Below are 25,798 nucleotides of genomic sequence, written 5' to 3'. Positions count from 1 at the left end.
GTCTGCAGTGTAACTCAGGGCCAAAACTAGCCAAATTCAGTGAAATCTTAGTATTAATTCTATATGAGCAGGTAGCCAGTGGAAAGATGATAAAATTGGGGATATATGATCTGTGATGGACCTGGCCATCTGTCCTCCCCATAGTTGCCTCTCTGTTTGTGTCTGTCTCTATCTCCATGTCTCCTAGATGCTCTGCCAGGTTCATGGCTGTGTATGAATTTGGGATGAGTTGAAAACAACACGCACACCACTTGCTTTGTCTCTTTTTGTGGTGCAGGGAATCAATTGCCCCGAAAATCCAGTTCCAAAGAAAAAAAGTCAGTTCCCGCACACAATTATCACCTCTGCATTGATTTATTTAAAAAGAGTCAACGTTTCCATCACAAGGACCTTTTTCAAGACATATATATATATATATGTCTTGAAAATGTGTATGAATATGGATCAGAATAAAACACATTCTGTAAAAATCCCAAACTATTTTAAGTTAAATTGAAGTCCTGATACCTGTCACCCTATGCAGATTCAGGAATACTGACCTGAGAGTGACTGTTTTGAAAGCGTGGGCCTTAGTAGAGAAATGTGTCAAATGAAATGAGAAAAACTGTAAATTGATCTTACCTTAGCGTTTCCAGTCGACATGGTGGACTCTCCAGTCCAGCAGAGAGCAGCTTCACTCCTGAATCCTGCAGGTTGTTGTTACTCAGGTCCAGCTCTCTCAGACTAGAGGACTGGGAGCTGAGAACTGAGGCCAGAGCTTCACAGCTTCTCTCTGATAGCTTACAGACACTCAGCCTGAAGAAAGATTAGAAAAAACCTTGAAAACATTTGTTTTTTTTCACTCCTGTACATGAGACAATATTTAATGTATTTACCTACAAAGGTACCTATTACCTACAAAGATTTATTGGAGGCTTTGACCACTGGCAGCAGCCCCAGAAGAGCCTCCTCTGAAGCAGAGTATTTCTTCAGGTCAAACACATCCAGCTCTTTTTCTGATGACAGTAAGATGAAGACCAGAGCCGACCACTGAGCAGGGGAGAGTTTGTCTGTAGAGAGACTTCCTGATCTCAGGTACTGTTGGATCTCCTCCACTAGAGAACGGTCATTCAGCTCATTCAGACAGTGGAACAGATTGATGCTTCTCTCTGGAGATGGATTCTCCCTGATCTTCTTCTTGATGTACTGGACTGTTTCCTGATTGGCGTGTGAGCTGCTTCCTGTCTGTGTCAGCAGGCCTCGTAGGAGAGTCTGATTGGTCTCCAGTGAAAGACCCAGGAGGAAGCGTAGGAACAAGTCCAGGTGTCCATTTGGACTCTTTAAGGCTTTGTCCACAGCACACTCGTAGAGGTATTTTACTGCAGATTTGACTCTGAATAGTTTAGACCACCTGGAGGCTTCTGACAGCCGATTGACACCAGAGTCGATGAATGAGACGATGACATAAACAGCAGCCAGAAACTCCTGAATGCTCAGATGGACAAAGCAGAACACCTTGTCCTGGTACAGCCCACACTCCTCTTTAAATATCTGTGTGAACACTCCTGAGTACACTGAGGCTGCTCTGATATCAATGCCACACTCTGTCAGGTCGGCTTCGTAGAAGATCAGGTTGCCTTTCTCCAGCTGGTCAAAAGCCAGTTTTCCCAGAGAGAGAATCATCTTCTTGCTCTCTGTATTCCAGTGTGGATCTGTCTCAGCTCTCCCATGATACTTGACGTTCTTCATCTTGGACTGAACCACCAGGAAGTGGATGTACATCTCAGTCAGGGTCTTGGGCAGGTCTCCTCTCTCACTGGTTTTCAACACATGCTTCAGAACTGTAGCAGTGATCCAGCAGAAGACTGGGATGTGGCACATGATGTGGAGGCTTCGTGAAGTCTTGATGTGGGAGATGATTCTGCTGGCCTGCTCCTTATCTCCGAATCTCTTCCTGAAATACTCCTCCTTCTGTGGGTCAGTGAAGCCTCTCACCTCTGTCACCAGGTCAACACACTCAGGAGGGATCTGATTGGCTGCTGCAGGTCGTGTGGTTATCCAGAGGCGAGCAGAGGGAAGCAGTTTCCCCTTGATGAGGTTTGTCAGCAGCACATCCACTGAGGTTGACTCTGTAACATCAGTCCAGATCTCGTTGTTCTGGAAGTCTAGAGGAAGTCGACACTCATCCAGACCGTCAAAGATGAACACAACCTGGAACTCGTCAAACCTGCAGATTCCTGCTTCTTTGGTCTCAATAAAGAAGTGATGAAGAAGTTTCACCAAGCTGAACTTTTTCCCTTTCAGTAGATTCAGCTCTCGGAAAGTAAATGGAAATGTGAACTGTATATCCTGGTTGGCTTTGTCTTCAGCCCAGTCTAGAGTGAACTTCTGTGTTAAGACTGTTTTCCCAATGCCAGCCACTCCCTTTGTCATCAATATTCTGATCGATTTATCTTGGTCAGGTAAGGGTTGAAAGATATCTTTACTTTTGATTGTATTTTCCGGTCTCACTGGTGTTCTGGATGCTGTTTCAATCTGTCTGACCTCATGTTCATTGTTGACTTCTCCAGTCTCTTCCTCTATGATGTAGAGCTCTGTATAGATCTGATTCAGAAGTGTTGACTTTCCTGATTTTGCGATCCCCTCAAATAAATGCTGAAACTTCTTCTTCAGGTAGGATTTGAGTCTACGCTGGCACTCCACAAGAGTCTCTGAATGAATAAAGAACAGATGATATCAATGAGAGGATATAACAGTAAATATGAGTAGTATTTCTTGTTAAATATACATTTCCCAACACCATGGCATCTATTCAGCTCATTACTGGTTTGTGGACAATCAGATTCTGACCAGGGGAACATTGTCATCACCATTTTAATTTCCACTTTGCACACTAAAGAAGGGCGTCTGGCCCAAAACGTCTGTGCGGCAAATGAACATACATGAAGGAGTGCTGTCCTGTAATCTTAAATAGAACATATTGCACTGGACCATCTCTGAGGAAAACATAGTTTTCAACATTTATAGCATTACAAATAAACTGTCAACACACAAAGTTGTTGGCAGTTGTTGTTGAAGCATCAGATGGGTGGGGGTAGTTCGGCACTTGGTCTTGGTCTGCCTAACAATCTGTGTACCTTCGTCTCAATCGATTTCCTATTCTGAAATGAAAATCGGAAAATGAAAAACGGGTCTTTTTTTTATTATCAATGTTTGTAACGTTTTAAAAATGGAAATAAGCCATTTTCCATTTAATTTTGTCCTCAAAATATAATTTTGTGTTGTTTCCTTATTACGGATTTTCATATAGTGAGTCAAACACAAAAAAATCCAGTTTTCATTACACAAAATGCAAAATTGGGGCGATTTTAAATTATCTTTGTTATTAAACAGCGACTGACGGCGACTATTGGCTGTCGATATGATCTGTGGCCAGTTATATTCAGTTAGGCTAACATTTCCAAAACCATAGCCTATGTTCTGTTAATATGTAGGCTAGCCTACAAGGATTTTATTTCTTGCGACCGGTACATTTTTCCACCTGAGAGGATAATTCTTGTTGCAGCTTTTATCAGTAGGCATTTTCAACCAAATAATCAATAATGGACTGTGCATTGCCATAACTATTCCACACTTCTATTAGTGTAACAGTGGAAGAAAACTCTCCTGAATTTCAAGCCAACAACACGACGCCATCAACTTTTATAACAGGTAGAGTCCTCGATATGTGCTGTTGTAGGCGTAAGTGCCGTATAGCTTTGATTATTCATTTGGCCACAGGATTAGGCTACTGTTGACAGATTAGTGGATGTGATATATTAACAGAGGATGTGCGATCATTTTGCAGCCAATTCATGTTGAAGTTGGAAAAGTTTAGAGTTTGAGAAATGACATGGGCGTGGATAGGCTATTAAATTTGATAAAATAGTCGGGAGATCTTGCACTTATCTTGCACTTACGTATTCTGTGTTGGCCATTCTGTGCTTATTTATAGACTGGATACAGCCTACGTAGGCTATAACTGAACTGTCATTGTTGTAGCTGTTAATTATGTGAAGGGTTAGGGCTAATATTAACCCTAGAAAGGGGGTTCCTTATCAAGAAAAATGAAACTTGCGAATGAAAAAACAGAATTTCAAGCCTTTTTCTATACATTCTATTTCGTGTCAGAAAATGCTTTGATATGCATTTTTTTCAAATTGAGTGACAAAACCATTTTTTTTAAAAAGCCCCGTTTTTCATTTTCCAATTTTCGTTTAAGAATAGGAAATCGATTGAGACAAAGGTACACGGATTCAATTCAACCCTATTCAGTGCCCATCGTCCTGACTGAGTATAAGGTATAAAGTAGCTGTTGTTGTGCCATTCATTATTATTCAGCAGTTTTCATTGAAGTAACCTGATTTGGCAAAGACACATTCAAGCCACGCTGCCAATTACCATTAAGCACTTCTAGCTGTGCTTTATTAGTTGAGCTGTTGCACTTTTCTTACTTTCTGTCAGTCACATTTCAGACAGTACACTTGTCTTGGTAACCATTGTTTAAAAGTCACAATAAAATGGTTATAATGGTGATGCAGCATGTACAAGGCTGTGTTTTCTTTCTCTCTCTCTCTCTCTCTCTCTCTCTCTCTCTCTCTGTCTCTCTCTCTCTCTCTCATTTTTGTCATTCCCGGGACATGCTCTGATAATATCGTCTGGGGCGTACATTTGGATTACAGAGCACTTACCTGGATTAACTCCATGAGACACAAAAATTCAAGGGGTACAAGATAGTACCTGGCTCTGCAGCCCTACAGTTTCAATGTGAGATACAGAGCAGGCAAGATGAACCTATTTGCTGACTACCTGTCCTGCCTGCCTGAGCTTCCTCTTGAGGGAGAGGGGGAAGGTAATGTGACAAAATGCAGTGCTTTGCTGTGGGTAGATCTGCCTGCCACTAACAGTTTTACCTCTGGGTGCTGAGCTGGTGTTTGACAAACTCTGCACTAGATCATTCTTCTTGATCTTCATTAAAACCTCTCTGGTCACCTCCAGAGTGTTTTTGTTGTAGGTCTGCACCATCTTATCCACTGTGTCCAGCCTGTCTGCATTCTCCAGTCGGCTCTTTGGGATGGCTGGGAAACCTTCCAGGATGTCAGTCTGCTGCAGGAACCATTTGAACTTCTTGAACTCTTCATCTCCCAAATCCTCCAAAGTTCCCAAGAGCAGCTCTACAGGCGTTGTCATCGTTGCTCCCTGGTAAAATCAGGGGACATTTTCAACTCTTTCAACAATTTTGACATTTCCCCACCTGAATGATTAAAGATTCATCTCATCTAAACTCATCAATACCATTGCTTTAGACATGTGGGTCTAGTATTTGTATATACTGTATATACATATGAATGTCTTCAGGAAGGTCAGAGGACAGGGTAATTTTTTCTCTTTCCATTTCCCTTTATTCCTGTGAACTGATAAAAAAAAATGTTCTATTACCAGGCCTATTCAACTAGTGGCCTACAGGCCAGATATGGCCCGTTTCTATTTTTCAATGGCCTGCGGAGAGCTGCCAAATAACTATTCTATCGCCCTGTATGCAATAAACTGGTGCACATTCATTCAACAGTATTCACAACCTAACTACCTACAGCCTAACTGATATTTATTTATCTTTAGCACCATGTCTTGCTAAAGTCTACCATAGCATACAGTGCCAGCTAGCCTATTCATCAAACGTTTATAATTTTACCTTGGAAGATGTTCGCCTGGTGAAGTCACATCCAGATCAAGTCACAGAGACTTCCTAACTTCATCTGTAGAGGAAACAGAGAAGGTGCTGCTTATTCTCCTTTGTCAGTCCTGAATGTCTGTGTTCATTTGATCTGAGGCTGCTGTCACATCCTCATAACTTCACTATCAAACTCTAGAAACATCAGTATGACGTCAAACCAGTCTAACCTGTGGCCAGAAACCGTAAGTTATGCATACAACTATGGATCTGTGAGACCGAAGGATGACCATCACTATGGTCTTTTATTGAATGATAGCCTTCGTTCCGCCTATCCTCGAGATCATATGGCCATGGCAATTTATTTATGAAGCACATTTCATTACAAGTAAACTCAATGTGCTTTACATTGAAAGACAAAAAAAAGAAAAGAAAGAAACCAGGAGGCTATGTCCTGTTCCACCAGGGGCATGAAGAGTAGTCTTATGCCACTGCCAGGTGGGGAATGCACCTGTGTTATGCCATCAAAGACTCCTCCCACTGGGCCCCTGGCTGGGGCTCAGGGGAGTCATGGCAAAAGCATCAGCACTGTGAGGCTATGATGCCACCTGAGCAGAAATGGCCGGCAAAAGTTTGTGAGAAATATAAACCGTAATGGCTGCAAACAGTGGTATAGGGTGAACTAAGCCCACACTTGAATAGAAAATGGCCAGTAACAGTACGTGGAACAACAACGTTGTTCTATATACTACAAGTGTTGCTGGAGTTTTGACCTCTTTAGACTTTTTTCTCTTCTCCATGCACCTTGGAAGTAGGTGAAGTTGTGCCAGAAAACCCTACTCTACAGTAACAGTATGTGAACTTATCCAGCAGGACCAACAATTAGCCCACACCAACTGCAAACAATGGTATTGAGCAAACTAGAGGCTTGCGGGACTTATCTAAATAAGAAACATGGTGTGTGTATGTCTGCCTTCAACCAATTAGTAAACCTGGAAGCAAAGAGATTAGCACAAACAGTTCCCAGGTAGCAAATATCTACAAGCAAGCTAGCAATTAGCATTCCAAAGTAGGAACAAGTGATGTAGGGCTAGCAGCTAAAGTGCTACCAAACTAGCTTCTAGCTTAGCAACAAGCTAACAATTAGCATACAGCTGGCTAGCTGTCACACAACAAACCAAGTGGTTATCTTCCAGCTAGAAGAGGGACCACAAATGTACTAACACAATGCAATGATAAACCACCACAATACACAGGGACACAAGGCACCTGCACCCCATGGGTGATATTGAGAAGGCAAAGAGGAGGAGCCAGAACTTAACCCCACTTTTATACCGTAGGAGGGGCCACTTTCTAGGGTCATGGGCATGATGAAGGCTATCATTTAATATAAGACCATAGTGACAGTCAGAGTGAGGCTGAAACAGATCAAGTCTAAGGCAGAGAAATAACAGATCAGTTGATGTAGTTCTACTATGTGTCCACTAGATGGTGCACATTAACCACATCATCTACAGTGAACTTAAGTGCAGCCCAGCACAGAGAGGTGTGATGCATGGAGGTGGAGAAAATTGTATTGCTTTAAAATTCAATGGCAGCGCGAGACTGAGAGCGTAGATCTAAAATCTGTCTATCTAAAGCTAAATCTAAAGCTACATCAAAAAAGTGTCTTGCTGAGGTGGATTATGTAACAAGAGGTTAAACTCTTCCATTGTTATCCCAGCAAGAGATTTTATTGTCTTTTGATTTTATTGTTTTACTTTATTTTATGGGACATTTATTAGATTTTGACTTACACATTGTTGTATGTTATTGGTTTGCAACTTTCATATTTGTCTTGCTGTTATCTCAGTGAATTATAGGCTAACAATAATAAATGAAAAGATAGTTTTTTTAAGAGGCAACTAGAGCCAACCACGCCAACTTTTAAGACATCCAGCCAATTTTTAGATTCATGTTTTTGTTGTTAATATTATCACAACAAATTACCATTACTACTTTTACTCATTTTATTAGATGTTTTTAACAGCCCACTAACACTGATGTTGGTAAACCGTTAGAAGAGCGTTAAGTTTTCAGACAAAACTTTAACGGCAGATGGGGGATTTCCTCTATTTATAGGCCTACTATAAATAAACAGATAAAAGCTGGGATAGAGTCATCAAAGTATAAAACACGTTAAAGTATAAAACAAGTTAAACTGTCGTGTAAACTGTTGGTTACAATACCTTTTGTTGGTGTAATCTGCAGCGCTAATCTGATAAATAGATCAGCAGCTTCAACAAGGAAATCAACGAGAGAGAGAGAGAGAGAGAGAGAGAGAGAGAGAGAGAGAGAGAGAGAGAGAGAGAGAGAGAGAGAGAGAGAGAGAGAGAGAGATGCAGGTTTGATTCAGGAAATACAGCTTGTCTTGTGTTGTTTCCGGCAAATAGACTGTGGGGAATTGCCAATGTTCAATTATGAAAATGTTCAAGACATGTGGATAGGATCCGTGCATGAAGTATAAATTCATTTGTTCACGTTGTATAATGAAAAATCGCATTATTCGGGGTATTTCCTAATTTCATTGTCCAAAGACGTGCAATGTAATTCAGCGCGCCACGCGTCAGCTTGTTCCGTTATCCAACTTGTACAATGAAAATTGAACAAGTCGAGAACCGGAAACAGAGACAGCTCGCCTTCAAAGTAAAAGTTGCGGGTTTTGAAGCGTGTTGGCTGCAGCGGTCAATTTAAGGTGAGCTAAACTAAATAAATAAACAAATAGCCTAAATAATGAACATAATTCATAACTGTTCGCTTCGCTCATTTTCCTATTACACACTTTGGGCATGAAACGGGATGAAACTATGTAAAAGGAAGCAGAGGCAGCGGAACCAGCACCGGGGATTTTCAAAGTAAACGCACTGAGCCGCTGCATTCATTTAAATCAAACTTTTATGTGTGTTTGTGTGGTCTTGTTGTGTGCACGACTTCATCGATTATGCTGTAATGTGTAAGAGTACATTGATTTAGTTTTGGATTTGAGCACTGTCTTTTAATTTACTAGATGATTAGAAGAGATGGTTAACACAGTAGCTCATACTGGTCCAATAAAATGAATCCTTCATCATAAATCATTGTGGTATTGTTTTGTTGGATTTGTATTCATCAGTAATGGTGTACACAACATGGTCTAATTCTGTCAGTAAAAAATGCAACAATTCATGATATAAAGTTTTTCATTTCATTTCATTTCAAACCTTTATTTAAACTCGAATAACCATTGAGGTTGCCCTCATTTACAATGATGTCGAGTTACAAACAAGTTCAAAGTATTAAATAAATAGGACAAGACATAGATGACAATAAAGAAAATCAATTAAAACAGTTACACATTGAGGCAGGGAGGTTTGTGATCATGGTTTTAAATTGTCCATAGGTTAGTAGAGTATTGGTTTTTAGTGTGTGTTGAAGATCATTCCAGGAATTTGGAGCACTAAAATAAAAGGCTGATTGTCCAAATTTAGACCGTGCTTGGGGGACCTTAAGCATAAGCAAGTCATTTGAGCGAGTTTGATAGGGTCCAAGGTTCCAGTCCAACAACATTGAAATGTAGGGTGGTAGCTTTCCAACGAGGGCTTTATATATAAACAAATACCAATGTTTATCACGCCTCTCTGCCAGAGAAGACCAACCCACCTTATTGTAGAGAGTACAATGGTGAGTACCATAGCTATCACCAGTAATAAATCTGAGGGCAGAATGATAAACCGTGTCTAGGGGTTTAAGGGTGGAAAGAGCAGCATTTCTGTAAATTACATCCCCATAATCCAACACTGATAGGAAGACTGCCTCAACAGACTGCCTCAAAAGTTAATTTTACTTGTGTATTGTGCCTCGTCCTGCCAATGTTAAAAGCCTATTAAAATGCTAAATGGCTTCAGTAAGTGGAGGGAGTTATAAATACCTGCTAACTTAAGGAAATAATGTGTTTAATGATGTTTTTCCCCCTTAAAATCAAATAAAGGATGTGTATTGTTATGAATCATGGGTGGTAATTAAATGCAATACATTTACAGTGAGTACACAAATAATTTATTGTAATTTGGAATTTTCACTGAATTAACTCAGTAACACATTAAGGCATTTTGAAACTGTCTTGTAAAGGAACTGTAGGTTATCAATTTACATTCTAATGTTTCAGTTTGAGGTGAATCCTCTGAACAGGGCACATAAAGTTTGTTGGTTTGTTGGCCTGCTTTCAGAATTCCTTGTATCACCTGACTAGAACCTGACTCTGATCTGTTTATTAACTACAATGTATTGACAATTTTAAATTACTATATAGCATGAAACTTGCTGTCAGTCTCTAACCTCACTGACCTGCATGGGAGACACTCAGCTGGTTGCATCTCTGCAGTGAAATGGGATCAGGGTTATTAATAATAATAATAATAATAATAATAATAATAATAATACACTTTATTTGTATAGCACCTTTCATACAAGAAATCCAACTCAAAGTGCTTTACAACAAAGAAATTACATGCATGAAAATAGACATAGAATGAGCATAGCATTACTCCTTACTCAACATACCAGACTCTCCAGGTCACACTGGACAGGCTGTGTAACTGACTCATTGTTCAAATTCAAATTTCTTAGCATCTTATCACTTATTGTAATACATTTAAAATACTTTAAATCTTACTTCTGGTCATTTCCATTGAGTTGTATTTATATACAACACATGTCTGATAAAAACGTTTCTTTACCAGCCTGCGCTCCTCAGGCAGGACCTTCCAAAGCCCAGGAGCCTGGATGGTAAAAAGGTCCTGTGACCTTTGACCTTTAGCCCAGAGGAGGAAAGAGGAGGAGGAGGAGAGAGATGTCAAATGCTTCATAACACCGAGAATTTTTCTTTTAGAACAGCCAGGATGAGAGTATAGCCAGATTTTTATAAACCTGAGTATGTCAGCTGGGATATGCTGACGTTAGCTGAGGCATGTAAACATCTTATCCTGTTTACTGTTGGTTTTTACTGTCTGTGTAAGGTCTGTTTCCATGGTAATATTCAGATTATTCTGTTGATTCATGTATGCATGGATTTATTTATTATATATTTGAGTTTATACTGGTACAATAGTATCTACTACAGACTGTCTACATACTGACATACTGATACTGACATACTAATGTTTGACTGCTTACTTTCTAATTTAATGTAAAATTCAGGGGGACAGGAACTTTCCATTAATAACTCATTAATAACCTGTAAACCTGCACAAAAGACATGAAAAAACCCTTAATTAGAGTCTCTGTGAAACTAACCCATGAATAAATCCCTTATAAACTCATGATACTAACCTAACTTTATTAAAGCTGTCATTTTTAATGGATAATTTGTGTTTATGTAATGAGAAATAAAGGACGTTTCGTAGTTCATCCTGGATAACAGCCGCACCATATTGAATGAACAGACTCCAAATCGTTCAAAACATCAAAACAAGGCAATAAAACAGTAATTCCGACTTTCAGATTAACACCCAACATCAACAGGCTACACATCCACCATCTGTCTGGACTTTCAACCATTCAACACACACACACACACACACAGAGACAAGACAAAGAAGTCCCAGGTCCACTGCCTTTATGGGGGAACTTGCTTGTCTTATCTTGGCTCTCTGGCTTCTTAGCTTTGGGCCAACCTTGTTCTTTTTCACAAATCAGCACTGAACTTCCAACGATTGTCCGATTCACTAACAAAGACCAGACCGTACTGGAACAGGGACGTGCAGAGAGTCCTTCAGGTGCTCAGATGAAAAAAATCTACAGAGTCAAACAGTCTGTGGAAGAATCTCTGTGTTTTAGTGCCGCAATGTGGTGTTGTTATCTCCCTTTACTTTACTCATCTGTTATATTTGCTTCCATCTCTTGTCTTTCTGTCTCACTGTCCTCTTCTTTCTCCTCCTCATCTCTCTGCATTTCTGTTTGCCTGTGCTAAATATTAATAAAAACAACTCTAAACAAAATGTAACAATCTTCAGTGGATACATTTTAAGATAAAGTCACTAAATCTATTTTTTCCTTGCATGATGAATATGAAGGTGTGTCAGCTGAGATACAAACTGTTCACCTGAACAACGGCCAGAAACTGGAACCGGTGAGTTTGACTGGAATGTTTACCGTTGAATAAACACCTTCCCTCTGCCCTTCCCTCCTACACCTCTGATAATAACAACATTTTTTTGTTATGAAGCATACACTAATTTACAGCCATTACTGATGGATATTCAATATTCACCAGAATGATAGGGAGGGGGAGGCTGGAGGGGGGCTGGTGGCTGTCCACACATGGCTTAATGTATAAAGGTTTATTTTAAACTCAATGAATAGAACTATAACAGACAAAAGTATTATGAAGTAGGGAAATCAGTAACATAGTGGTGTATGGAGGGCGTGGATGAGTGGACGATGTGCTGTGGAAAAGTGTTGTAGAGTGCAAAAAGAACATAAACTTAGACCAAACAAAAGGAGAGCTCTGAATGGCAGGGGAGAGAGAGAGACCAACTGACTGACTCATCCAGAATATACAGTATAGCTAGTGCTGTGGTGGAATTGTCTTTTTAGGAAGGTTCCTAACTGAGTGAAATGACCCGGAAGTATCTAAGTGGCAGCCATGATAAGAGCTGGTCAAACTGTCTAAATGCTGAGGAAAGGTGCTTCAATGCTTCCTTTCTTAGCTCCTTTAGCATAGGATACACTGGACCGTCCTTTATGAAAGGAAAGGAGATAACGGCGTCCCACAATTCCTTGCGGCAGCAACATTTAAAGCGATGCACAATTCGGCCGTCCACGAAAACAAACGATCATGACCGACAAGGGACGCAGATCATCATGCAAGTTACCGTTGCTTCTTAAGCATTTTCCATCTTACGCCAGAACTTGCTAATATGCTTATATGTTTTGAACTTTCAACAATATGTTACACCCATAGGCGAACTATGAACATTATGCTGCTGTTGTAAAATGATCAAAGTGATCTAAGATGCGCTTTTAGTAGTCCATCTTCGGATTATTGTACTTTCACACAGCAGACCCACATCATTCACATCCGCCATCGTATAATTACACAGCCTAGTGTAAGAGTCGGATTCTCTTAGCACCGCGGTTGTCTTTTCCTAAGTCCTTATGAATTCTCCTTCACATCTTTCCTTGACCTCATGGCGTTTTCCAACGAGGTCAAGGAAAAGTAGTTAGCAAAAGACTATTCGACCGCAGCCTAGGTGAGCAGCCAATCAGAACAGGTGTCCACTGACGACCCTCAACACGCTGCCCATCCGGCTCCTGCAGGGGGAAAAGCACAGAATCAAAGCAGGAGAACTCCCCACAGACAGAGAGAGGGAATACCTAAAATACAAAATAAATTGGTAAAAGAAAATATTCATAGTCTAGGCTATACATGGTCATTTGGGCCTTTTATATGGGTCTATGCTGCTTGGTCCCCTTGCTGTGTTATAATAGAGAGACAGCACATTTCAGAAACAGGTCTTACAAAGTATTTTATGGATGAAAACAATAAAGTACAGAGCTACAGGGCAATTGAAAGAGACAGACCTACTGCATGAATTGGGCTTATGAATGGACTATGAATTATTATTATGAATTATTATGAATTATTGTTATGAATTATTAGTATTATTATTATTATGACTAATATTATTATTTTAAATCCTTTTTATTTTTTATTTGTTATTTTTTGTTTTACTAAATTGTGTTATTTTAGCTTTGTATTGTGTTGTTTTAACTTCTCTGTAAAGCACCTTGACTCTACCCCGGTGTATGAAACGTGCTCTATAAATAAAAATGCCTTGCCTTGCCATACTGTAGATCAGTTTCTTGAACAGACTTTGACCAAAGTGTTGAGTACAGGCTAAGAGGAAACTCATCCTACCCACATATATAGTGTTTTACAGTGTTTCATACTAAAAGGAATGAATGTCATTTTGACCCTGCTCATGAAAGCTTGGGGTACTAATACAAAAAAAAAAAAAAAAATCTGAAAATGCACAACAGATGCATATAAAATGATTAGGGGTAAAGGTAACAGATAATAATTACGAAGAGTAGCCTACATGGAACACCTTACGTAATTTAAATCAGGAAGACTAAGTATCTCCACCCCTCTCTCTCTCTCTCTCTCTAGTGTCATTCAAACTTCTCTCTATCCAATCACAGTTAGCCAACGCATTCCCTCGCTTTCAATATCCAATCCATGCATGCCATCACTTTCCCGCTCCTTCTCGCAGAACCAATCATCTAAGAGGTCGAGAGTATATACACGTCATTTTCTGTGCCATTACGCTGCTCACGAATGTGTCTGCTGTCTTTCAGTCGCTGTCATTTCAGCTGTTTGCCCCTCCTCCTCCTCCTCCTCCTCCTACTCCTCCCCTGCCACAGAGTGATTCCCTGGGGGGGAATCTGTTTTATCCATAAAAATATTCATTGAGCATTTAACCTAGTCTCTCCTGATTGAAGTTCATTTTGATCCTGATTCTAGTGATAAATGGTAAACATGATCCCAGTGTGTGTTGTGAAGGTGAGAACAGTTTGTATCGCAGCTGACAGGTTCAGACAACAACCTGGAATGTAACCAGACCTGAGTGTGTAGCAGAGACAACATTTAACACTTGCGGAAAGGAGAAACTGTCAATTCAGCACAACAATGTTTTATTAAATTTTTTTAGGCCATAGTCACTTTCAATATTTAATTTTCGGGTTATATTGTTTCCGTCGTCTCCGTGTCATCCCATATTCTTCGTAAAAGAGCATTTGGTTCCATATACAAAAATGATTTCATGACAAATTTTCGCCCGCGATACAATGGGTTTACAACATTGAATAATGGATCAATCCATGTTGGTTCACGCATGGTTGCTTTATTTATAATTATTACACAGTGTTACTAGAGCGCATTTAGCACTCCCAAAAATTTGTTTGTTAGTATCAACAAACGTTCCGCCTCAGGCTCAGACCTCGCTGCCAAGCATTGCTTGCAGGTCGCCGTGGGTCATAGTCACGGAACAACCTCGCTGGTCCAGGTGTATGATTAGCCTAAGGCAGCCCATTTGCCCTGTTAGGCGAAGTTCGGTGAGGGACAACAAACCCAGCAAATCATTGAAAAGCCGCCCGAACAAGTAAGTACTTAACCGCCTGGCTAAATTTGCTGTGTTATTATCCATCCCCCTCTCCGTGAAGCTTCCTTTCCTCCTCCTGGCCATGTCATGAAAACACATAACCAACTCAAATATGGTTTTATTTTCTAACCCCCCCGTATAACTCATCGTTTGCTGCCTATTTGGCTAGATATGACTTGAAATCATGTGATCAACTCAAAATTACAACATCTAACCAAAACAGTGAAGTTCCACCCCAATTTTAATCTCGTCTATAACCATTACCCAGCATGCCACTCCACAACCGACTACATATCTCCACCCACATTGCCCAGAACATTGATCTATTTTTCAAACCAAGCCAAATATACTTCCTGGCCAGAACGCTACACTATGGTTTTCCTCAAAGTTTCTTATGTCTTCATTAATGACTGTTGGCTGTATAAAATCCTTTTGTGTTGTTAACAACTGAACTCACCGTAGTTTCTCTCATTCATGAAAGATTTTCATTCAGTAGAAACCAGGAAAAACAAAGTCTGATGTTTGATGCTGTGTCACATTGCTGCATTAACATAAGGAAAAAAGAAAAACCCAACCTTGTTTAATAACAACTACAGATTAGTAGTTTTGAGATAGGCTGTGGTATTTTTCCCTATAGGCAACATAACGCGACTGCTGCCCTCGCTTAGTGCTGCTGCCCCTCTCTGTCTCTCGTTCTCTCTTCTTATTGCCCATGATCATGTCACTGCCTCCAGGTTACAGCGTGTCTACTCACTTTCTATTTCCTGTCTGTGTGGTTGAATATGTTCTCTCTTCTTATTGCCCATGATCATGTCACTGCCTCCAGGTTACAGCGTGTCTACTCACTTTCTATTTCCTGTCTGTGTGGTTGAATATGTTCTCTCTTCTTATTGCCCATGATCATGTCACTGCCTCCAGGTTACAGCGTGTCTGCTCACTTTCTATTTCCTGTCTGTATGAGTGGGTCTGTGTGGTTGAATATGTCTGAGTGTATCTGTTGTGCGTGTGTGGGTATGATTTAAGTCACTTTCAGGGACACACACCAGACTTAAGACTATAGTTGATTGGGGGACGGCTTGTGCAACTGGGGACAAAAGCCGTGTCCCCAATTGGTAAAAAGCTGATTTTTGGGTCAGTGGTTAAGGTTAGGGTTCGGGTAAGTCTCCAGGAAATGAATGTATGTCTATGAAAATACCCCAAAAGTGACATAAGTAAGACTGTGTTTTTACAATCAACTGATAAACTACAGAAAGATAGGACTAAGTCCATGTGCCTACAACTATGTCTTTTACAGATTTACGCATTACTTTAAAAACAAAACCTAACAGAGCATTCCGTTCCATATACAAAAATGATTTCATGACAAATTTTCGCCTGCGAGACGATGGACCTACGACATTAAATAATGGATTAATCCATGTTGGTTCACACATGCTTGATTAATTTATAATTTTTATACAGTGTTAGTAGAGCGCATTTAGCACTCCTAAAACATTTTATACAAAAAAGGGATTAAAATCAAAACTTTCCACCTCAGGCTCAGACCACAGAATCAAGTATCGCTTGCTGGTCCCCGTAGCTCAAAGACACAGTACCACTTTGTTGGTCTAGGTGTATGATGAGCTTGAGACGGCCCATTCGCCTTATAAACAGAATTTCAGCATCAGGCAAACATCTCAGCAAGATATTGCAACCCAGGCAGAACAAGTTATTGCTTTGCCGCCAGGCTGCAATAATAAAATGATATATTACATCACTTATGCTGTTTTCCCTCACAACCATATTCTTCAAACTTTATCAACCTCCTCCTGGCCGAGTCATGAAAACACATAACCAACTCAAATATGGATTTATTTTCTAACCCCCATGTAACTCATCGTTTGCTGCCTATTTGGCTAGATATGACTTGAAATCATGTGATCAACTCAAAATTACAACATCTAACCAAAACAGTGAAGTTCTACCCCAATTTTAATCTCGTTTATTACCATTACCCAGCATGCCACTCCACAACCGACTACATATCTCCACCCACATTGCCCAGACCATTGGTCTATTTTTTAAACCAAGCCAAATATACTTCCTGGCCAGAACGCTACACTATGGTATTCCTCAAAGTTTCTTATGTCTTCATTAATGACTGTTGGCTGTATAAAATCCTTTTGTGTTGTTAACAACTGAACTCACCGTAGTTTCTCTCATTCTTGGCACGCTGTCTGTCTTCCTTTCAGAACACCTGAACCCTGACGTACAAAACACTGATTGGATGTTGTTCCTGCCAGCTGACTCAAACCTGAATGAAAGATTTTCATTCAGTAGAAACCAGGAAAAACAAAGTCTGATGTTTGATGCTGTGTTACATTTCTGCGTTGACATAAGGGAAAAAGAAATACCCCCAACCCTGTTTAATAACAACTACAGATTAGTAGTTTTGAGGTAGGTTGTGGTATTTTTCCCTATAGGCAACATTAGGTTACTGATGCGGTCTGTTGGTCTTTGCTTGGCTGCAGAAGCCTGTAGTCCAGACAAAAGCTGAGTGATCCATCTCTCCATGGTCTCCTGCTTTATTTTCTATAGCTATTCGTTTGGTTTCAATTATAAACATTCATCATGGACTAATGAGTAGTCCTAAACACCCCAATGATATTATACCATTTTAAACTTTTATTTAGGCTTCAAGAGTTATCAGTTGTCAGTTAAGAGTTATCAGTTACGTTATCAGTTATGAATTTGTTTGTGAGAAAATGGACTAAAAAGTGCCACGTAAAAAATTGCGTGAGAGTTGGCAGCCCTGCATATAACACATAACTATGGATCTGTGAGACAGAAGGATGCCCATCATTATGGTCTTTTGGCCTGTAGTGATTATTTATATTGAATGATAGAATAAAGCGGGTTACCATCCGACTCCTCCTTGATTTTCTCGCCTCAGGTTACATTCAGTGTAATGCCTATCTTTCTACATTGACTTTGCCTTTGATAGTGGCCATATACTGTTTAATTTCATGTCATTATAAATGTAATTAATATGTTGATGAGCGGTCCGAAAAGTCAAGAGTTGTACCAAGGAAGCAGTCGCGTGGTTTTTGTTTACCCTCGTTCAGAGAGAGAGAGAGAGAGAGAGAGAGAGCGAGCGAGCGAGCACCGGAAAAATACTGCCTATAGCCTACGTGGGGTTTCTGCTATGACTACCGTATTTCCACAATTAAAAGTCGGTACTCCACTGATTTAGCCGTCTGTAAGTCACTGAATTTTCTACAACACGGTCCTGCAAATATTTAACAATAGACGCCTTGTGTTAACAAATGGGGATTCAAAGGGATTCTGTCCACAGAAACGCTAGAAGGCTTTTAATTTGAAACGGAAACAGATTTCTTTTTTTTTGTTCATGTCTGTGACATATTCTACAGATATAGACGTTGAAACTGTATTGAAATGTGTAATGTTGCTGGTATGATGTCAATATAACTACCAACAGATCATTTCCCCTGTCTATTTGTGCTGACAACCGCGCGCGTCACGCTGAAAAAATAGGCGAGACGCCGAATCTCTGGATGAGCCGCCGCCGAGACGCGCTGCTCACCAGGCTGTGTGGCCCGGGTGTAAGTGAGTGAGCAGTGAGGTCGAAACAGGTCAAGTCTGAGGCAGAGAAATCACAGATCAGGTGTTGTAGTTCTACTACATGTCCACTAGATGCCGACATTAACCACATCATCTATTCAGTGAACTAAACTGCAGCCCAGCGCACAGAGAGGTAATGCATGGAGAGGACATTTGTATTGTCCTTGTTTTTGGCTGTATATTTATTTTGTGTAAGTACATTGAGAGCAACGAAAAACCTGAGTCAAATTCCTTGTGTGGGTACATACTTGGCCAATAAAGCTGATTCTGATTCTGATTAGGGAAAAAACTCTCCATACAGTTGATGAAAAATGGAGAGAGACAGGAAAAATGGGTGTGATGACAGGTGACAAAGGGTATTTTAAGGGATGACTGGTTCGTAGAGATACATTACACACGTCCATTATTGGATTGTTAACAGAGGTCATCGCCGCAATTGACCACAAGATGGCGTAAGGAGACAGTTGTCAAATGCTTCAGACTCTCAGACTCCGGTGCAGTGTTTCTACCTGCCGGTGGACAGGTGCTGCTCTAGCTCCCACCTGGGCGTGAATTACGACTGCTGCCCCTTGTTTCTGTTTTCTCCTGTCATTGTTGTTGCTCATGATCACGTCACTGTTTCACCCATCAAAGAGGCCACATTTCTTCCAGTAACCTTTCAGTGGAACATGACATGGACCACTCACAACAATAACCTGGTGGTTGTCTAAACCTGCTGATGTGTCAGCTGAGACACAACCTGTTCTCAGCTTTGCAACACGACCACACCTGCAATGACTGGTATGTTGATTATATCAGCGCATTCTTGATTAGGCCGGTGCATTTTTCTGTGAGACGAGCCACACCTCAGCAAGAGAAGAGAGACTTTGAAATGGAGGAAAAACATGGAACCAAAGCAGTCAAGCACTGCTTCATCTGGAAAGCAGCATTTTGGTCTCAAACCTTTCACAATCCAACAATCCAAATCTGTTCCAATCAGGAGAGACAAGTGAATGAAGTAAAGATAAGTGCCACTGTAAAGAATTTCACTGTAAAATAACAGTAAAATACTGGAAGCAGAGACGCCAGCATCTTACTGTTATTTCACAGTGCATCTACTGTAATTTCTTTTAACAGTATATTACTGTATATTGTATTACAGTATATTGGATTATATGACAGTAGTTTCATGGTAGTTTTACAATAACTTTACAGTATATGCCAGTATGTTACTGTTTATTTACAAAGGGTAATACTACTTTTGCATTTAATTCCTATAAATCCCCACAAATTAAAAAAAATAATAAAGTAGAAAACACAAGAGTATTCACATTAAATAAAATATTACTGTAGTTTATTACAAGTCCTCAACCATTTGTACAGCTGACTTTGTAAGACTAATAATATTTGGAACATTTGTATTATAAAACTGACAAGGTACTGCATTACCATATTTGGAAGAAACTGTCTCCAATAAAATCCTTAATGACAGTCTTTACTGAACTCATGAGCATAACCTCAGACACTGAATTAAGATATCAAGAACAGTGTAACAGAACTGCATCACAGTCTAGCTTAGAAACAAGTCTTATGCACATGTAAATGTAAACTGCATGGCAGTGAAAGTGAAAGGGAGAAAGAGAAGAGAGGGAGAAAGAGAGAGCAAACAGTGAGAGAGGATTTGACTGCAGTGTTTGGCTGGCATCCTCAATCACCGATGACAAGAGCCTGTAAAACAAACAAACAACAAAAAAAATTGAGCAACACAATATCACTGGTAAAATATAAAAATATGAAACAGACTAATGGAGGGAGGGAGAGAAAGCTAAACATACAGACAGGACAAAAAGTACAAAGAAGAGAGAACAGTAAGAGACAATGTTGCTCCTGGGAATAACACACTGACACTCCTCACTTCTCCATCTGCTGAGAGCAGAGCCGGTCCTGACCTCCCTGGGGCCCTAAGCAACATTCTGCTAAGGGGCCCTCCTACCTGACCCGTGAGCCATGTAAACCATTTGCCATTGCCACACAGTCACACCTGACAACCCAGTGCTCTCACTACAATCCAACAATTAAGTATAGCACCTGTAAATTATAGATAACAATAGCCTACTATTATTAATTTTATCACATTTTCAAATATAAAATACTATTTATACTATGGCTTGGCTGAATACTTGATGGTTATTATTTACTGAGAAATGTGCATCCATATTGCCCAGTATGCCCAGCTAATCAACATTTTAAATTGACAACTTGGTCTGTCTGTGTCTTGCTTGCTTGCTGTTCTGTGACTTTGTGCCTGACAAAAGTGAAAGTGAAATACAAATATTTATTCCGTTTGATAAACGCCAACGGGCAACAGGGTTTATGGACTGCTGCTCAGAAAAGATAACCGCATCGCGCATGAACATGCGTTCATATGCACGTGCACAAAATGAAACTCGCGCTTTCCAGCAGCAGCCTCTGTGGGGACCAGTCCAGTCCAGTCCAGTCCAGTCCAGACAATACATGGGCATGATGGCACTCCTCATAGGCGCACATAATTTTAAAACACGACAATGATTATCTAGTCTCTCAGTCAAGGTTTTAGTTACAACTCTGGACTAATGCAAGATGGAAAGCAATGGATTGACATTGACCATTGATTAAATATTGTCAAGCTCAGGAATAGCCACGTGTCACTCAAAAATGAGTATGGCAGTTTCATTAATAAAAAAAAAAAGTGTTAACATCAAAACAGAAACATCAGCCTGCAATCATCAGTACAATGTCGATGGAGAGTCACTGGACTTGTAAAGGGATGATAGCGCATATTTCCACATCTTGACAGAAAATACAGTTATATGCTGATAAATTACAGTTATCTACTGTTATTGGTTAACCGACCGCATTAACTGTTAATTTACATGCAAGGATGAATATTTAACGGTATTTTACAATTATTATCAAATGTAGTAAGATACTGTTGTAAATCCACAGTAAATTTACAGCAATTCATTATAACAGATGATATAGTGAAAATTAAGACTTGACAAGAAAGTCTTTGGCGCTTTGACTCTACAGGGAGATTTTGTAATCGAGGGGCACCGGCCCTGAGCAGCAGCAAGATAAATCCCCCTGTGGAGTCCGGACACTGGTGGTGGAGGCTGATGAAACTATAGGAAACTATACGATAGGCTGGTGAGGCTGATGAGTGAAGAAGCTGATGAAACTGATGAAGCTGATGAAGCTGATGAATCTGCGAAGACTGGGCGGAGATGGGGAGCTGGAGGGGTGAGCGCATAACAGCAGCATGAACGGACTAAAGCGGAGAGACAGAAATATATTTAAAAAGACAGCAGCAAGATGATAGGCTAACAATGGAGGTGTGTGGCTGTGCTATTGGATAGATGTGACCAGCTGATGTGAACAGCTGATATCTCAATTGACGCCCCGGGAAAAGACAGCAAGGAACTAATGAGTGAGCATGCGTGAGAGAAGAGAATGGCAGGATGGAATGAGAAGTGAAACTACAGCCTAGGCGTGTAAAAGATAGTCTCCCAGAAAAAAAGAAAAAAAAAGAAAAACATTAAGCACTGTGTTGAAACAGTGTCGTGTCTTTCCACAACTAGTGAAAGATACAGAGATAGAAAGATGCAAGCTGGTGGCAGGTTCTTTGTTCTCTGACTAGAGAAAGAGAAAAAAGGGATATAAGTATGCTTTTCAGTACAAAGTCAAGAAGTGGATAGGGGAGGGGTGAAAGTGTAACAATTGGGGTACTACTGTATGTGTGAGTTTTACATGTTCTTGACTTTCTGATAGACAGGAACAGAAACAAGTTGCATGAAGGATTCAGAACTTTTCCACTCTGCAAACAGATACACATTAAGAAAGAATGATATACTTGCATACATAATGATAAATGAATATAAATGATTTAAGCTTAATTTCTTCCACAAAAGGACTTCTAGTAGACACTTTTTTTTCTCAGTCAAACCAGGCTGAGGAAGAGCTTTAGAGATTCCCTCACAGAAACACTAGGAATTAAGGGATTTTTTTTTTTTTGTGCAGGTTTACAGGTTATTAAGTGGGAATTAATGGAAACGTTCCCGTCTCCCTGAATTTTTAATTACATTAGAAAGTAAGGAGTCAAGATTAAGGGGGTGTTTGGATGTTTCGATGGGATCTCCTCCATTAATATCTCCCTTAATTAATTTTAAGGACATTTTGCATTAATTAAGGGATGAGTTCATGTAAATTAATGAAAATGTAAGGTTATTTTAAGGGATTACTCGTTAATTATTTGTTCAATGACATAAACGCATCTTTTACTGAGACACTGCTCTCTAACAGAGGTCATCACAGCAATTGACCACAAGATGGTTGTGAAGAATCCCCAGCATTTGCCTTCCTGACTTCCTGTTTGGGTCGACCGAGCCCCGTTGTCTACAAATGTAATCAGGTCCACCTGCTGCAGACTCTTCAGACAAAGAGGCAGACTGCAGGCTGGTGTATCGTTCCTCCTTATCACTTTGGATTGTGTGAATGATCAGTGAATTCAGTTTATTCATTCAAGGATGATTACTTCTGTTTAGTAAATTTTGTTTCTTGATGTATAGATGTTGTATAGATGTATAGATGTTTTCTTATAATTTCTCTATGTTTATATATATTTCTCTTCTAGAATGTGAGCAACTGCAACGTAACCCAATTCCCCCTCGGGGATCAATAAAGTATTTCTGATTCTGATTCTGATTCTGATTCTATCTAATCTCATCAGAAATATCTCCTTTAACCAGTTTGTGCTAACAATGTCAGAAACTTCAGAAACAATGTGGAAACAATTAAATTCTGATAGATTTGATATCATATTTAGTGTTGGAGGCTTTTGTGTAATTCTGTGTTAAATATACTGTATGTTTCCTGCATTATTGTTTGATACCAAAAACTAGATAGTCTCTACTGAATGGCCCATGTGCCCATATTGCATCAACTAGCCTATAACCTATTATTGTTTTAATTCCCGGGGAGTTTCTCCTTAGAGATCTAAGTGGTCGAGAGTATATACACGTCATTTTCTATGTCATTACGCTGCTCAGGAATGTGTCTGCTGTCTTTCAGTCGCTGTCATTTCAGCTGTTTCGCCCTCCTCCTCCTCCTCCTCCTCCTCTCGCATTCCTGACGCCCTCCTAACTTAATCTCGGGAGGCGTGTGAGCCTATGCCAAACTCTATTTCTGTTTTATCAATAAAAATATTCATTGAGCATTTAACCTAGTCTCTCCTGATTGAAGTTCATTTTTATCCTGATTCTAGTGTTAAATGGTAAACATGATCCCAGTGTGTGTTGTGAAGGTGAGAACAGTTTGTATCGCAGCTGACAGGTTCAGACAACAACCTGGAATGTAACCAGACCTGAGTGTGTAGCAGAGACAACATTTAACACTTGTGGACAGGAGAAACTGACAATTCAGCACAACAATATGTTTTATTACATTTTTTTAGGCCATAGTCACTTTCAATATTTAATTTTCGGGTCATATTGTTTCCGTCGTTTCCGTGTCATCCCATATTCTTCATTGCCGTGTGATCCCATATTTGTTGTTTCCACGTCGTATTCGTCGTCCCGTCATACAGTATTCATCATTGGATCAGTAAAGGTGGCGCATTACAATCGACTGATAAACTACAGAAAGACAGGACTAAGTGTGCCTACAACTATGTCTTTTACAGCTTTATGCATTACTTGAAAAACGAAACCTAACAGAGCTTTCGGTTCCATATACAAAAATGATTTAATGACAAATTTTCGCCCGCGAGACGATGGACCTACAACATTAAATAATGGATTACTTCGTATTGGTTCACGCATGGTTGATTAATTTATAATTTTTATACAGTGTTAGCGGAGCGCATTTAGCACTCCTAAAACATTTTATAAAAAAAGCATTAAAGTCAAAACTTTTCGCCTCAGGCTCAGACCACAGATTCAAGCATTGCTTGCGGGTCCCCGTAGATCAGAGCCACGGTACCACTTTGGTGGTCTAGGTGTATAATGAGCTTGAGACGGCCTATTTGACCTGTACACCGAATTTTAGCTTCAGATAAGAATCTCAACATGATATTACAACCCCGGCAAAGGAAGTTGTTCCTTCCCCACGAGGCTGCAATAAAAAAATGAAATTTCACATCACTTATGCTGTTTTCTTGCTCGACCATATCCTTGAAGCATTATCAGCCTCCTCCTGGCCGAGTCATGAAAACACATAATCAACTCAAATATGGTTTTATTTTCTAACCCCCATGTAACTCATCGTTTGCTGCCTATTTGGCTAGATATGACTTGAAATCATGTGATCAACTCAAAATTACAACATCTAACCAAAACAGTGAAGTTCTACCCCAATTTTAATCTCGTTTATTACCATTACCCAGCATGCCACTCCACAACCGACTACATATCTCCACCCACATTGCCCAGACCATTGGTCTATTTTTTAAACCAAGCCAAATATACTTCCTGGCCAGAACGCTACACTATGGTTTTCCTCAAAGTTTCTTATGTCTTCATTAATGACTGTTGGCTGTATAAAATCCTTTTGTGTTGTTAACAACTGAACTCACCGTAGTTTCTCTCATTCATGAAAGATTTTCATTCAGTAGAAACCAGGAAAAACAAAGTCTGATGTTTGATGCTGTGTCACATTGCTGCATTAACATAAGGAAAAAAGAAAAACCCAACCTTGTTTAATAATAACTACAGATTAATAGTTTTGAGGTAGGCTGTGGTATTTTTCCCTATAGGCAACATTAGGTTACTGATGCGGTCTGTTGGTCTTTGCTTGGCTGCAGAAGCCTGTAGTCCAGACAAAAGCTGAGTGATCCATCTCTCCATGGTCTCCTGCTTTATTTTCTATAGCTATTCGTTTGGTTTCAATTATAAACATTCATCATGGACTAATGAGTAGTCCTAAACACCCCAATGATATTATACCATTTTAAACTTTTATTTAGGCTTCAAGAGTTATCGAGAGTTAAACAGGTCAAGTCTGAGGCAGAGAAATCACAGATCAGGTGTTGTAGTTCTACTACGTGTCCACTAGATGTCGACATTAACCACATCATCTATACAGTGAACTAAACTGCCACCCAGTGCACAGAGAGGTAATGCATGGAGAGGATATTTGGATTGCTTTAAAATGGGTCAAATAACTGAAGTAACTGATAAAATCCATTATTCTTGCATTAAAATGTTGATATTGAAAATTAATACAGCATGTATTGACAACAAAAACATGTGTGTCCCATGTGGGCCTTGTTTTAGAATTGTTTGATATTGATATTGAG

At 39.8% G+C, this 25,798-nt stretch overlaps 1 protein-coding gene across 1 annotated transcript in view; it reads right to left on the bottom strand.

Annotated features, from left to right (window-relative positions):
• LOC139661893 (uncharacterized) overlaps positions 1 to 25,798 on the bottom strand; it is a 57,081-nt gene that overhangs the window by 6,168 nt on the left and 25,115 nt on the right. The window contains 3 exon segments of the mRNA XM_071540465.1: positions 622 to 795; positions 899 to 2,676; positions 7,017 to 7,048. Coding sequence (XP_071396566.1) covers positions 622 to 795; positions 899 to 2,676; positions 7,017 to 7,048 — 1,984 coding nt within the window.

This window comes from Centroberyx affinis, unplaced genomic scaffold, assembly GCF_046629955.1.
Source record: "Centroberyx affinis isolate AG114_WGS23_722 - 3 ecotype Tasmania unplaced genomic scaffold, CSIRO-AGI_Caff_v1 ptg003642l_1, whole genome shotgun sequence".
Classification (NCBI taxonomy): Eukaryota; Metazoa; Chordata; class Actinopteri; order Beryciformes; family Berycidae; genus Centroberyx; species Centroberyx affinis.
This window is presented reverse-complemented; position numbering and strand designations above follow the sequence as displayed.